At 44.1% G+C, this 15852-nt stretch overlaps 1 protein-coding gene across 1 annotated transcript in view; it reads left to right on the top strand.

The window, feature by feature from the left end:
* The window catches only part of LOC120646486 (phosphoglycerate mutase-like protein 4), a 30533-nt gene extending 15033 nt beyond the window's left edge, over nt 1–15500 (top strand). Inside the window, exons 2-6 of the mRNA XM_039923044.1 lie at nt 14148–14213; nt 14298–14408; nt 14502–14659; nt 14934–15010; nt 15215–15500. Coding sequence (XP_039778978.1) covers nt 14148–14213; nt 14298–14408; nt 14502–14659; nt 14934–15010; nt 15215–15477 — 675 coding nt within the window. The 3' untranslated portion in view covers nt 15478–15500. The remainder of the gene's footprint in view (nt 1–14147; nt 14214–14297; nt 14409–14501; nt 14660–14933; nt 15011–15214) is intronic.
* Nucleotides 15501–15852: the final 352 nt, after the last annotated feature.

Here is a 15852-nt window from a genome sequence, read left to right as displayed (position 1 = left end):
ATGGGTTCACACTGTCTGTGCTCATAGCGAACCGAATGTTCCTACAATCATCTTCAAACCAAGGGAAGTGGGCATCAATGTTACCCCACTACGCTGCATCTGCGGGGTGCCTAAGCTTGCCATCATCTGTCTTCTTTCGGCCTTCCTTATGCCAACGCAAGAGTTGGGCCTCCTTTTGTGTGGCAAACATGTGTTTCAAGCATGGAATGATGGGAAAATACCATGCCACCCTCACATGACCCCCTCTGTTACCCTTTCTACCTCTGATCTCTTCGGGCCCGTTCCCGTCCTCAGCATTATTATCTCCGCCATCTTTGGCCCTCTTGAAACGATCGAACCCACACTTAGGGCAATTGTCAAGGTCCTCACACTCTCCACAAAACAACATACAGCTGTTCTTACATGCATAGATTCTTTCAACCTCTAAGCCCAAAGGACATATTATCTTCTTAGCCTCATAGACAGACCCGGCCACTTGGTTTCCCTCAGGTAGCATGTCTCTTAGCAGATCCAATAGTTGTTTGAAACTTTTGTCGGTCCAACCATGACTTGCCTTCAGCTGCAAAAGTTTGAGATCACCAGAAAGATGAGAATACTTGTGACAACCAGGGTACAGGGGTTTCTTTGAATCTTCGACGAATTGTTTCAGCCTCGATAATTCTGAAGATGTGTATGTTGACGCTCCTTAGCGCCCCCGATTTATATACCGCAAGCGCACGATTTCGTGTAGCTTTTTCCTTAGAGTATTCCCCCAAGGTTTATCAATCCACAGAACCAAAGAGACAAGAAACAATCTACTAGCATAGAAATTCCTTTGTGTGAGATGGTGAAAACGAATCTAATCTACTAAAAACACGACAAACACCGAAGGTAGCAAGAGAAAGTTAGAGATAACCAATCTAGATCACCTAGATCATGCATATGTTATAGTTCTAGCTAGATAAAGTGAAGTAAGATAGATGTGAATCTCAATGAAAAGTCTCTTTAAACCCAAAATCTCCAATCCGATCCCTCGATACCCCACCTACTTAGTGGCAACAGCCTGTCACGACGCCACCCCTTTCAACAAAGATACCCTGAAGCAAGTCGAACCCCCTTTGGTAGTTCCGCCATGAACTCTAGCCACCATGACTACAAGATCATGCTAAGCGATCTATCTCGATAATAGATCTAGGATGAACTGAACCCAAAGAAAAGAACGAAATCGAAAGAGGAGAACATGGTCGCTAAACATTCGGAAACACAAATAACTTCACCATGAATGATTGTACATCACAAGATCACAACTGGGGCCCTACCTTGATCTTGATGATCCTAACTCCAGAACTCCGACGTGGTCTTCCTTGCAAGGTTCCCACGTCGGCTAGGGCAAACCCTAGACAACTAGCACGACCCTCGGCTCTCCGAGAGGTGTCCCTCTATCTTCTCTGCTCCTTGGTGTCGTCTCCCTAATTGATCTCTCTGTGAACCTTGGGGAGGGGTCTTTAAATAGCCTCAGGGAACCCTCGGTCAAAGGGGAGGTCGAACCGACCTAAAAAAGGCCTAGGCCGGCCGGCCTGGCACTTTCCTTCGCCGGCTCGTGCTCAACTTTCTCCCCAAGCCTCCTGGAATCTTCTAGAGTTTATGTCTTTCACGATTGCACCCCTTTAGACGTCGTTATCTTCGAGATTTCTTCGAGGAGAAGGATAGGATGGAAAATCCTTCCTTAAATATCTCTTTGCTTTGCTTAGCCCCGAAGTATCTTGATCTTATCTTGTGGGCTTTGTCTTTTGGGCTTCATTGGAGGGTGGATATGCATGAACAGGCCTCTAATCATCATGGCCTTCGATCCTTTGTTCGGGCTTTGGCCTTCGTCATTCTTCGTGTCATCGCGTGATCGTAGGCCTCGCCATTTCATGCTCCAAAATTGGTCAAAAACCTGCTAAAACGAAGTACCTCCAAAATATATATGCAAACGTGAAAACGACTAATAATTGGGCCGAGGTTAGGATGGTTAGTGATTTTGATATTAAATTCATGCCATTATCAAAGTTAAACAGTGGATAAAATGGATACTTAAGGAGCGCCAACATTCCCCCATGCTTAAACCTTGCTCGTCCTCGAGTAAGTCTTTGATAAAAATCAGCGCTGCCTTTCAGTGTCCAATCCCTGCACTTGATCATACACGAGAAAACACAATGCTCCCAAAAAATATTTTGCAGTTAATAGTTCAAGTTGTAACCAGCTTTTTCAATGTGGAAGGTAGATACAAGTTAAATGCTTCCCCACAATTATTAAGCACATGCTCTCAAAATTAAACAAGTCTCAGAATTAAGAAAGTAAGTTCCAAAAGTAATGCTAAACCAAGATCAATAATTCAAACCTCATTGCAATTTGCTCATGGAAACTCTCAGCTCATCTTGTCTCTCAATCTTGCTAGAACTCTCTCCTCTCTTTCTCTCATATATAAGTGTGAGGCTTTATCTGGAGCTCTGGAAAGGTTAGTCCTAACAAAAGATATTATAATCAAGATATTATCAAAACAAGAAATACTTCTTATGGATTTACCAAGACTCGTCAAAAAGACCATTGGAAAATAATTTCTTTGTGGAGAGGGAGAGAATGGAACACACACTTTGGATGGTGGACATGTGCAAATGGCAACGGTTGATCCCAAGGCACAACTGAAGTCCTTGTTATCGGATTGCACATGGTTGGAATAATTGAGTATAGAATAATCTTCAAAGTATCTGGAGTTTAATGAAGCTAAAGGAACCGAGGAGCTTTTCATCATTATTTATTTCATTTTTTTCTCTTTTTTTCTTTCTTTCTTTTTGCTCCTCAGAACCGTTGGCAACACAATGCACTTACTCCACCTCCCCCCCATGCTTGAACGCTTGCTTGTCCTCAAGCAATGAAGTGATGATAACTTGATGGAGTGAGTGCACAAAACCTTTATCAATTCTCTGGAGTCAACTTTGGAATTCAAGGGAGCATCTCCTCGTGAAAGATTGAAGCCAACAGAGGAGGAAAAGGGGCAGGCAGGCCGGCCGGCCTAGGGGTGTTGAGCCGGCCGGCCTACTGCCTGTAGGCCTCCACTTCTTCGGATTTTTCTTCTGCGAACTCTTTGATGCTTCCCAAGCTTATGTTTTACTGAATTTTGCTCTTGATTCCACTGTTTTGCCGTCGAAATAAATATATACTCAATATATTGGTTGTGGTCAAGGAGGTGTTTCACAAAAAAGATGTTTTTGGTTAAGGGTGGATATCCAGCGAGGTTTGCGATGTTCCCGGTATAGAAACTCACAATGCATGGATAGAATGGCTAGCAAAAGAGAGGTACGCAAAAATACGGAATGGTCAGCTTCTTAGTCTCGTACCAAAGAAGATAAATCCTGAATTAATTCACCTGAAAATAATTCTTGCTCTATGGTTTGTTATGATATATTATTTAGGCTTGTAGAAGGGTAGAGCAATTGCAAAAGGTATCATTGACAAGGTTAGCTCAGAATTAAATCCAAATTAAATTTTCCTTGACAAGCTTAAGTAAGAGAGCAAGAATAAAAGATATGAGTCTTAATTTATCATAACCTCCACAATTGAATTAGCCGGCATTTAATTAATTTTCAGATCATGTTAGAGAGAGCATTAGTTTAATCATGCATAAATCAAGCACAAGAAAGTAGACAAAGCGGCAATGATCATCATATTTTAACATGGCACAAACTTTCTATCATCATTACTAACCATAACATTAAAGCGTGGGTGATGCATTTATTTATCATGGTGATGAAAACAAAAGAAAGCAAATTGCACACATGCTGAAATAAATAAAATAGAAAATTGCTACGCACACACAAGCTTGCACACATGCTGAAAATAAATGAAAAGAAATAGAAAATCCAAACCACACGTGCGAGCATTTTATTCATGGTCATGCCGTCGATCAATCTCCTTGATTGGCTCTTGCGTTGTATCCTTAATCATAATACTGCTGAAATGCTCCTCCATTAAATTGTTCCGGTGGCGCCAGGCCTAGAAGTCCCATTTGATATGCGATTCCCGCAGTTCCATCTTCTAGTTGGGTTGTATGCCTCCGGATGTCATCTATATCTTCCATGTTTCTTCTCGCATAAGCACCCATAATTCTCATTCCTTGTTCTGGTTGAGGGAGGTCAAAATATTGTGCTCCAAATGACGGGTCGGGCATCTCTCCTTGATATGACGAGGGTGGGTAGCCGTAGTTGCTAAATGGTGGGGGTGCCGCCACAGCGTGCCCCCATGCTTGTTCTTGGCTTCCTTCCCATTGACTCGTCCATCCTTGCGGGTATCCCTGTCCACTTGATGCACCTTGAAATTCATTCCTCCAATAAGCAGAACTTGGCGGTGGAAGGTTTACTTACAAGTCTTCTTGTTGTGCCGATGCCAATTTCCCTTCAATTAACCTTCCTCTTTTGGATTTCTTCACCTTTTTCCCAATATTTTCAACTCGCCAATCAGTCCTCCCTCTTGCAAATAATTTCAGCCTTTGATCGGGGAGAGAAATATCCATATTAGAAATAGTAAATCCCTTCTTTTCATCCCCTCCGATATAATGGCCTTGCCTCAAATGATCAATCCCAATATCTCTTCCCGGGACATAAAATTTTTGGATCACTCGTAACCTCGGATTCATTGCTCAGGCTATCATTGTGAGATAACATCCTGAACCAACTTCTCTTGTGCCGGATGATGCTTCACAAAGCCACCTTTCAACCATGATGTTGGTGGGATCAATTCCTTGTTTCTTCACCAATGCAGCATACATCCAATTTAATTCTTGGTCGGTGACCTTCGATTCTCTCATCCTCCCGAGAATTCTCTTGCTCAAACAAGAGTGGAATATTTGGAGGGTAACATTACTTATATTCTTTCTTTGGCGGTTGACATCTTTTGCTATTTTTGTCCAAAATTCATCAAGCTCTCCATCTTCAATTTGCACCATTTCATATGCATTATTTTTGAATCCGAGCAAGCTTCCTATTTCTCCATAGGTGATTACTTTCTCTTCATTCTTGAGCCTAAATTTCAGACATGGAACTTCTTCATCATCCACCACTTCCGTTGATTTTTCTAATGTCATGAACATCTCAATAGCCACTTCTTCTTGCATATCAACCGTGACACCGTCGAAAAATAACTTCCAACCGATGTTCTCCAATAGCTCATAGATGTCATGATGAAATCCCAGCTTCACCAATGTTTCATCATCAAAATCATAATTTGCTCGTAGTCTTCCCTTCATGAACTTGAGCCTTTCTTCTTCTTCCTTCGACATGATAATAAACCTATATTCTGAATTCTTGGGCTTGTATGGTGGTGGTGCGGATGACCTTGTCGAACGCCGTGGAGGAAGTGGCATCCCTTCGGTGAATCTCATGGAGGAGCTTCTCGGGTCTCTCATCCCACCAAGGAGCAGCATGTCGCTCCTCGGTGCGGGGTTGTCTTCCTCCATGCTCCGCGGAGACTCGGAGACCGAGTGCCTCTGCGAAGAACTTGCCGATGCGTCGGATGTTGATGAACGCGTCCTTCTCCTCCCGGCGATGAACTTCATGAGGCCACTCATGGTGACTCCTTGCTGCACACACTAAAAAACAAACACACCGGGGGTTTCTTGCCGGCGGAAGAACAATATATCGAAGAGTGGAACAAACTAGGAATTGTGGTGAATTTTCTGAGATTTTTGGAGTAGATTTTGGTGGATGAATTTTTCAGGGCTCTAACTGACGTTTCTGGGCGAAGAACTTGAAAAACATAAGCAAATAAATGAGTGAGGAGTATACCTGCCAAAGGAGAGCACCAGAGGGCTTAAATAGGGGCCAGGCCGGCCAGCCTAGGGCCTTGGGGCCGGCCGGCCTAGGGCATTTCTGGCTCCTTTCCACTTCAATTTTCTCTGGTGGCTTCCTGGTGCAATTATTTGCTTCTGTCCAGTACATCTTGCATGCTTTGCACCGTCCAAATCCCGTGAACCACTCCTTCTTTTGCCTTTGATGTCCACTTGTAACATTATTTCTCCACTTTGTGTCATTCACCTTGTCCCATGCTTAATCATTCATCACATGGTGCCATCTTTGCTGAAAATCACATGTCCTTCCCATGCATGGCTGCTCCCTCCTTTGAATTATTTGCATGTGGTGGTAGGTAGAGAGCACAACTCTTTCCCGTGAACTCACTTTGATCAATGGATGTTAATCAAGCACATAAACCCTTTCCAAATCATACTTAGATGTTTAATCCTCCTCTAACTTCGAAATGTCAGAATTGACTCAAAGCATGTAATGAGTTTAAATGAATAATTAGAGGGGGATTGAAATATCTGTACATTTGTAAGTCGAAAAATATTTCCCGACTACATTAATTTTGATTGCATCGGAACCGTTCACTTTCATGAATTGATAGCGAACAATCTCGAATTCAACCGTGGGTCTTGGGTTTAAGTTCTAATTTTTGCCAAAATGAGAGAGAGAATTTTGAAAAAGAGAATAATTAAGGTTAGGAAAATTCTAGTCCTATGGTGATGAAAACTGAAAATTCTCTCTATGTTTGTGCGAACCTACGCATCAAGAATTCAAATGATATAAACATAGCATGGCTCTATTCGTGTGTTTTATCTCAACTTGGTCCGGCCGTCATGGAGAGGACGGTCGCCAAAAATAGGTATGGAATTTTGGATGCGGCTTTCTCAAGAAGAGGCAAATAAATCATAGGATGGCTCATGTCATTGGTTTAAAATAAGAAACATCATTGAAATGACCGAGCGAATAAAATCCAAATCGAGATGTTCGACCGAACGACCAATTATTCAAAAGTATATCATGTTCTTGCGTAGCAAAATTCTCGACTCACTTACCTAAACTTTTCACGGGTTGTCCTCCCGGCAGCTTATTCTTGACTCGACGAACGGGTTGAACTCCCGGCAGCTTTATTCTTGACTCGACGAACGGGTTGCCTCCCGCAAAGCGCTTCGTTTATAGTCTATAGCTAGACTTTCTTCCTCTTCACTTCGGACCAACGCTCGGTGATGGCGATGCAGTCTTGGGTACCCACTTCCGCATAATCCTTGGTGCGGGTTTGTCTTCTACGTTAGTCGTCTTTTTGGTCTTCACAGGCGGGCTTTTAGCTTTCTTCTTGACGGGTGCAATGATCTTCTTTGTCGCGATGGACGCGACGACTTCTATCTCCTTCTTCGCTTCCTTCTTGTTCGGCTCCTCTTCTTTCTTTGGCTTCTCCTTTGTGACACGGCGGTGAGGTGGAACATATTTGACATTGATCATGTTGCATACCTCGAGGCGTGGACGAAACTTGAATTCGCTTGTGGTGCCATTGATGTCGAACTTTATCTCCCCCTTGCCAACGTCGATGTTCGCCCTTGCGGTCTTGAGGAAAGGCCTCCCAAGTATGAGAGGCGCCTTGCTCCCTTCTCCCATATCGAGAATCACAAAGTCAACGGGGACTAAGTGTTCTCCAATCTTCACGGGCACATCTTCGGCAATTCCCAAAGGATAGCGAACGGAATTGTCCGCTAACTCTAGGCACATGGCGGTGGGCTCCGGCTCCGGCTCCGGCAAGCGTAGCTTCTCGAACACATTCTTTGGCATGACGCTCACACTTGCACTGAGATCACAAAGTGCTCTTTCGAACATAAGAGATCCAATGGAACACGGGATGATAGGACATCCGGGGTCCCTCTTCTTTTCAGGAGCTTCATTAGCGATTGCCGCGCTACATTCCTCGGTTAGCTTGACAGTGCTAGGCGGTATCTCGCGCTTGTTTCCCATGATGTCTTTGAAGTAGCGAGAATACGTCGGAACTTGTAGAGCGTCCAAGAGCGGCATATTGATGCTCAACCTGCGTACCATGTCAACAAATTTGTTGAACTGCTCATCTTCATGTTTACCTTTGTTGTATCGTGGCCTTGGCGGTAGAATCTTGGTGTTTATATCATCTAGCTCAAACTCTGGCTCTTCGGTGACTATCTCTGGCATAGGAGTATGTGCCTTCTCCTTGATGACGGTGTCCACTTCAACTCTTGGCGTAGGCTTCCTTGCTCCCGCTGCATGTTCGGGTTCTTCGGTCTCCTTTCCCGAGCGAGTTTGAATTGCCTTAGCCGTCTCCGGACTTTGAGGTTGCCCGGGCAATTTTCCTTCGTTGCTAGATAAGCGTCCGGCGAGCTGGGCTACTTGTGTTTCTAGCATCTTCATCATGTTGAGTACTTGAAGGTTAGAGCTCCCGACCTCCGTCACCTTGCCATCAATGTTCTCCAGGATCTTGTCCATAGCCTTGAACTTGGTGACGGTGTCCTTGTTGATCTTGCCTTGCTCCTCCATGAACTCCTTCAATTGTATATGAAGAGGCACCGAGTTTTGAATGGAAGAGCTTGCATTAAATTGGGGTCTACCTTGCCTGTAGCGGAAGTTGGTCGGCGGAATCCATTCTCCCTTCTTCATGTAGTCGAGCATCTTGGCTTCCTCCGGGCAATTCTTTTGCACATGGTCGTACTCTCCGCATTCTTCACATGTAGACCTCGCTTCAGCCGCCTTTAAATCAATAGCTTGGGCTTCTCTCTTTTCCACTTCCATCTTCTCCAACCTTCTCACGAGCAAGTCGATCTTCCCTTCTAGCACTTCTTCACGTTCCACTTGTAATACACTCTTCGCGGCGCCCACAGCTTGGAGTGGTTGTAGGCGCCCCGATGATGCCCATGCGTCATTGTCCGCCACCTTCTTGAATAGCTTGAAAACTTGAGTAGACGTGAGCTCAATGATAGAACCTCCGGCCGATGCGTCAATGATCCCCCTTGATGCAGTAGTGAGGCCTTGATAGAACTTCTGGACCACATCCTCCCTTGAGAACTTGTGATGAGGTACGGCGCGGATGTAGTCGTTGAAGCGCTCATAGGCTTCCGCAATAGTCTCCGTCGGGGCTTGCGCGAATGTTGCAATATTGTTGCGCAGAATCTGGGTCTTGCCCGGCGAGTAGAACTCCGTCATGAATTCTTTTATCAAGGACTCCCAATTTTGCATCGTGTGCGGTGGTAGAGAATGAAACCATTGCAGTGCTCTCTTAAGTAGAGAGAACGGAAAGAGCCTCGCTCTTATTTGATCTTGAGTCATCCCATGCATGTCGAAGGTGCGGCATAGTTGGAGGAACGCTTGAAGGTGTAGATTAGCGTCTTCTTTTCCAGTGAAGGGTGAGCTTTGCACCATCCTTATGATTGAAGTCTTGATCTCGAACGGAACTCCGATGTTGTCGAGATTTTGGATCGGCAAGTCCCGAATGTCCGGAGTGCATAGCTCTCCGATCGTACGCTCCGGCTCCGGTAGCGCCATCCCTTGGTGAAGTGGCGCCTCCTTTGGACTTGTTGGTGGAGTTGCTTGGGGTGAAGACGATGAATCGTCGGCTTCAACTTTTGGATCTACTAGTTCCGGCTTCTTTGATCGTGCTTCTCGTCTCCTTTGCCTGTAAATTTTTTCTGGATCATCCACAAAAATTTCGGGTTTGTTGGAGAGGCTCCCGTCCATCTCCTGTTAGGGGTTAGTGAAAAAAGAAAAAATATATACGAGATCTAAAAGATGAATATACAAGATCTAAAACATAAAAGAAAAATAAAGCAAAATCTAGATTAGATTGATTTTCGTGGAATAGATCTGTTTTTTTAGTTAGCTCAGAAAAATAAGAGATCTAAAAAAGTCAAAAAGAAAAATCAAGAAAAAGAAATATTTACGAATGCAAGTAAGATTGGATCTTAAATCGATGGTTCCCCGGCAATGGCGCCAGAAAAGCTTGTTGACGCTCCTTAGCGCCCCCGATTTATATACCGCAAGCGCACGGTTTTGTGTAGCTTTTCCCTTAGAGTATTCCCCCAAGGTTTATCAATCCACGGAACCAAAGAGACAAGAAACAATCTACTAGCATAGAAATTTCTTTGTGTGAGATGGTGAAAACGAATCTAATCTACTAAAAACACGACAAACACCGAAAGTAGCAAGAGAAAGTTAGAGATAACCAATCTAGATCACCTAGATCATGCATATGTTGTAGTTCCAGCTAGATAAAGTGAAGTAAGATAGATGTGAATCTCAATGAAAAGCCTCTTTAAACCCAAAATCTCCAATCCAATCCCTCGATACCCCACCTACTTAGTGGCAACGACCTGTCACGATGCCACCCCTTTCAACAAAGATACCCTGAAGCAAGTCGAACCCCCTTTGGTAGTTCCGCCATGAACCTCTAGCCACCATGACTACAAGATCATGCTAAGCGATCTATCTCGATAATAGATTTAGGATGAAGCAAACCCAAAGAAAAGAACGAAATTGAAAGAGGAGAACATGGTCGCTAAACATTCGGAAACACAAATAACTTCACCATGAATGATTGTACATCACAAGATCACAACCGGGGCCCTACCTTGATCTTGATGATCCTAGCTCCAGAACTCCGACGTGGTCTTCCTTGCAAGGTTCTCACGTCGTCTAGGGCAAACCCTAGACAACTAGCACGACCCTCGGCTCTCCGAGAGGTGTCCCTCTATCTTCTCTGCTCCTTGGCGTCGTCTCCCGAATTGATCTCTCTGTGAACCTTGGGGAGGGGTCTTTAAATAGCCTCAGGGAACCCTCGGTCAAAGGGGAGGTCGAACCGACCTAAAAAAGGCCTGGGCCGGCCGGCCTGGCACTTTCCTTCGCCGGCTCGTGCTCAACTTTCTCCCCAAGCCTCCTGGAATCTTCTAGAGTTTATGTCTTTCACGATTGCACCCCTTTAGACGTCGTTATCTTCGAGATTTCTTCGAGGAGAAGGATAGGATGGAAAATGCTTCCTTAAATATCTCTTTGCTTTGCTTAGCCCCGAAGTATCTTGATCTTATCTTGTGGGCTTTGTCTTTTGGGCTTCATTGGAGGGTGGATATGCATGAACAGGCCTCTAAACATCATGGCCTTCGATCCTTTGTTCGGGCTTTGGCCTTCGTCATTCTTCGTGTCATCGCGTGATCGTAGGCCTCGCCATTTCATGCTCCAAAATTGGTCAAAAACCTGCAAAAACGAAGTACCCTCCAAAATATATGTGCAAACGTGAAAACGACCAATAATTGGGCCGAGGTTAGGATGGTTAGTGATTTTGATATTAAATTCATGCCATTATCAAAGTTAAACAGGGGATAAAATAGATACTTAAGGAGCGCCAACAGTGTACACACCCTGAAACTCAACATTTGATCAACATTGTCCACACGAGACAGCAAATCATCATCGTTGAAACCTGTAACATCTTGGTCAGTCATATCCTCAGGACTCATCACGCTGGGTGGGAATGCTTCATATTCCTCAAAGTTGTTGCCACATTCTTCTTCCCCTATAATAATGACAAATCAATGAGTTAAGCCATTAACAATGAGAAATCAATGAGTTAAGTCAATAGGCACTCGTTTCACCTTCGTTAAGGGCTTCAGCATGGCGTCAATGTGCCCCTTCAGCATGGTGTCGCGATTCGCCTTTGTTAAGGCATCCTTCTTCAACCTCATTAAGCCCTTCCTCACCATACTGGTTCCAACACGTGTAATTCTCTTTGAATCCACGTGTGATCAAATGATGAAAAATGTTGTCCCGTTGTCCAAACTTCTTCTGGTTGAGACAATCAACACAGGAGCAACACATTGTGGGGACACCCCGATCTCTCATGTCTGCCTCTGCTTGAGCTAGAAAACCATTGACCCCACTTAGGAATGTCTCCCAAACTCGGGGCTGTCTATACATCCAAGTCCGATCAGCTGCCATCTACAAGTTCAACAAAAAAAAATATTTTGAAACAAATAATATATCATCATAATCTAATATCAAGAGGAGAAGGGATAGCATGCATTTTCATAGTAATATCACCATGTAGATTACACACGAGAATTGTGGTGCTGGGTAGCTTTACAACAAAAATATTATCATTCTTCCTCAATATTTGTTCCAAGTTTCTTTGATTCAGTCGAAACAAGAATTGTCCATTAGCATTTTCACCATGATGATAATTGTTCCAATTTTCCTCAATATTACAACAAAAATATGATAATTATCACCATGTAGCATTTGCATAGTATTATTATCAGAATCTAATCAAGAATTTTCCTATTTTTTCCTACTAGAGATGCCTACTAATTAGGAGGGGCAAAGTCCATACCTTGATGAGGACACTGAGGGTGGAGACAGCAACGATGGTCGACGAACGGAGCTACTGCGGTGACGACGACTAAAGCAAGCTGCTGCGCTGCAGAAGGCACCAGAGTGACAGACGAAGGTGGAGGCGTGCTCGTGCAGAGCGGCGAGCAGAGGCACCGGAGTGACAGACGAATTAAGGTGGAGGCGCGCACAGACGAAGGAGGCGGCGATCGCGGCGGCGAAGGACCGGAGCAAAGGGGAATTATGGCTGCAGCAGCGCCGGGAGGACGCTCTCCGCCGCCGGGAGGGTGCTGGAGCGACGACAGCCGACGGGACCGGCGGCCATGATGAGGGTGGCAAGTGCAGCCGGAGGGTGCTAGAGCCGCGATTGAGGGTGGTGCAGGAGGTGGAGGGGCGCGCAGTGGCGGCAGTCGCAGCGGCGCAGGACCGCCGACGCCGGAAGCGCCGGCTGGAAGCCCGCCGTCTGCCGTAGCCTCTCGCAGCGGGAGGATGAGGAAGAAGACGCTGCTACAGTGATGCTATAGTGCTCCCCTCAATTATTTCAACAGTACCAGTAACGGGCTTCAAGTGTGTATACGTAACGGTCACTCACTCACGTTACCAGAATGGAATATCGGTAACGGGCATTAAAGTCCGTTACTCGTAATTGAGATATTCGTAACGGTCATTACCCAATCGTTACGGTTATTTGTATTTTTAGTAAAGGACATTAAGGGACCGTTACGGATTATGACATTAGTAGTAATGGTTGTATTTAAGAACCGTTACGGGCTGAAGCTAAGTAACGGTCGCACTAAACTCCCGTTACCAATGTTACTTATCAGTAACGGGCGTTGTGGTGGCGTGGCCGGGCTTGGGCATGCCAGGATTATTGGTAACACTCGTTGTTCTGCGCCCGTTACAGATGTCCTTCTCTGTAACGGGCTTTTAGCGCCCGTTACCAATGCCGTGTTACCTATTTGAGGTTTTCACGTAGTGTTTTGCAGTCTGCTCTGTTTCCGGAACAGGCAGACTTCAATATGATTGGTTGCATGCAATTTGTCCATCCTTCAAATGCTAATGCATTTATTTATGCATGTTTTGATCTGCCATCCATCTCTTCAATCAAATTACACTCTAAAGTTTTGATATTTAACTACCTTATAATAGGACTAAAAAAATTGCTTGTGGCTCGTTAACTCGCAGCCAGCTCGGCTCGGCTCGATCCAATTCTTAACAGCAGAGCAGGACTTTGTGCTTGTTAGCGTAACGAGCAAGTTCGAGCCAGCTCACGAGCTGATAGCACGCCTAATGAGCTATGCGTACGAAAAACTTTCCATCTACATTACAGCCTTTAGAAACCCAATTTTGTGGTCGAATAGGCCCAACTCGCGTCAACCAAACCAAACCTTAGGCCACCTCCTCACTCATCAACCCCAGCGCCACCCGCTTCCGCACGACCGCACCTGCCGCCGTGCACCGCCCCCAGGCCCTGCCGCACCTGCTCCGCCAGCCCCTCTGCAAAGGGCCGCGCCTCTCACGCCCGGCGCCTCAGGCTTGTCGCCCCGCCCGCTTCCATATACACTCCAAAGTTTTAATATTTAACTACCACAATGTCTCTTTTGTAATATCTGTATCTAACTAGAAAATCGACCTTCTATCCCTAATAAGAAAACAATATCTCTAGCATCCATATTTACCTACAAGACGATGAATGGATAATCCAGTGATACTACCTTGGCCTTATAAATCAGCCATGCATGTAATTTGTGAGATTTTTTGTTACTTGAATGTAGAATATTAGCTGGTTGATTTTTTTGAAGCTGGAAAATGATGCCAAATCTTTTGCATTAAACTGCAGCAATATATTCATATCCACTTCTCAAAATGCTAGATTTTGGAGCTCCTTGTAGCCATTCTTCCATTAGCTGTCTTTTTTTTACGAAAAAGAAAATTATTGTACTGACAGAAATCAAAATCCTTCAACAGGGACAATTGGACCCAAAGCTAAATGAGATTGGTAGACAGCAAGCCCTTACGATATGGTTCATTTGCGCAAACAATTCAGAACTGACTATTGTTTGCAGTTCCATGTCTAGCATTGACATTTTTCTTTTTTGTAAAAAATCTTGTGAAAAGGTGGCTCATCGGCTATCAAAAGAAGCCAAACCAGCTGTCATATACTCTTCTGATTTGAAGCGTGCTGCTGAGACTGCAGAAATTATAGCAAAAGTTTGTGGTGTAACAAATGTAAGGCCATTCTGTTCTTTTTTTCTAAAACAAAATGGAATAAGTGCATTGTGCATTCTATATGTCCCTTTTCTCAAATGTTTATTTTTTCAGTTGGTGCTGACTGAGGCACTGAGAGAAATGTATATGGGATATTTCCAAGGCTTGATGTGGGATGATGTTGTAAATAAAAAATCAGATGTTTTCAGAGGCTTTGACATTTTTAAAATTACTGAGGGCTCTGATCATGACAGCAGAAACCAAGAAGTACCGATAAATTCACATCTTAATTTGTCCAAATTGAAATGGTAACCGGCAAATTCTAAAGCGCTACAATGTTGGAACCATTTAACTTACTAAGATCTTGAATTTTACCATTTGAATAGCTATACAAATATTTTGAACCTATTATTGCTAGTTACAACTTTCAAGAAGATGTTGAAAATAGGACAAGTTTACTTTAGCTACTTAATTGGATCGATGATAAACCCATATAATTATGAAATTCGCTCCGAAGAGCTTATCTACACTTTGTATTGATGTTCAGGGTGGTGGAGAAAGCCTAAATCAGTTAAATGAGTGCTGTGTCTCTTGCTTGAATAAGATTGCCCAAGAACACACTGGTAATCTGCAAGCCTCATTCTTAATCTTCCTTTCATTTCCCAAATCCTTATGGGTAACAACACTACATGGAAGTTTAAAAGAGGCTAAACAAATCTGAACTTTTTATCTCACATTGCGCTGCTGCTTGTAAATACACGCTCATGGCAATTCTCAACTCTGAAACATTTGATTCTACACTAATAATGCGGCTACTATGTGGACAGGGGAGAGAGTTGTGGTGGTCACCCACCTTGCAGCCATACTAGAGTTGTGCAGGCACACCGATCCACCTAACAGCTCCAGTCGTCGAAACATTCCCAACACTTCATTGAACATTTTCCGTGTCTCCGGCGTCACGGGGCGGTGGATCCTTGAGAGGTGTGGAGACGTCAGCCATCTCGATGGAAATGGCTTTCTGGAGAACTCATTCGGCAGTGACGGGTCTCTGTATAACACAATCGCCATCGAAGATTCAGGAACACTTTAGCTGAAGGGTTTTCAGTGTTTTTTATATTGTATATTCTTCTGCGTGTGCTCCAGACTCATGAACACCATATATTGCTATTTTCTTCGTGAATAAGGCAACTCTGCAACTGCCTTTGTTTTTCATGGTTGAATTTGAACAGCCAATAATCGTCAGCGCGCTGGTACAACATACTTGGAACCAAACGTGCTGTTAGTCTTCCCCATGTTTCTTTGTTAGCAGGTCACTATCTTTTAATCTTAAAAAGTAAACGAGATAACACGATGATTTTGCAGGCAATAATAAACATGCTGTGAACTTTTTATGTTGTTGGAATTAGAATCACATTGATTTTGTGGATTGCAACTGGTATATCTATATTTGGCATGGTTGCCGATT

This window comes from Panicum virgatum, chromosome 8K (genome assembly GCF_016808335.1).
Source record: "Panicum virgatum strain AP13 chromosome 8K, P.virgatum_v5, whole genome shotgun sequence".
NCBI classification, from domain to species: Eukaryota; Viridiplantae; Streptophyta; class Magnoliopsida; order Poales; family Poaceae; genus Panicum; species Panicum virgatum.
The sequence above is the reverse complement of the archived record's forward strand: the minus strand, read 5'-3'. Positions and strand labels throughout refer to the sequence as shown.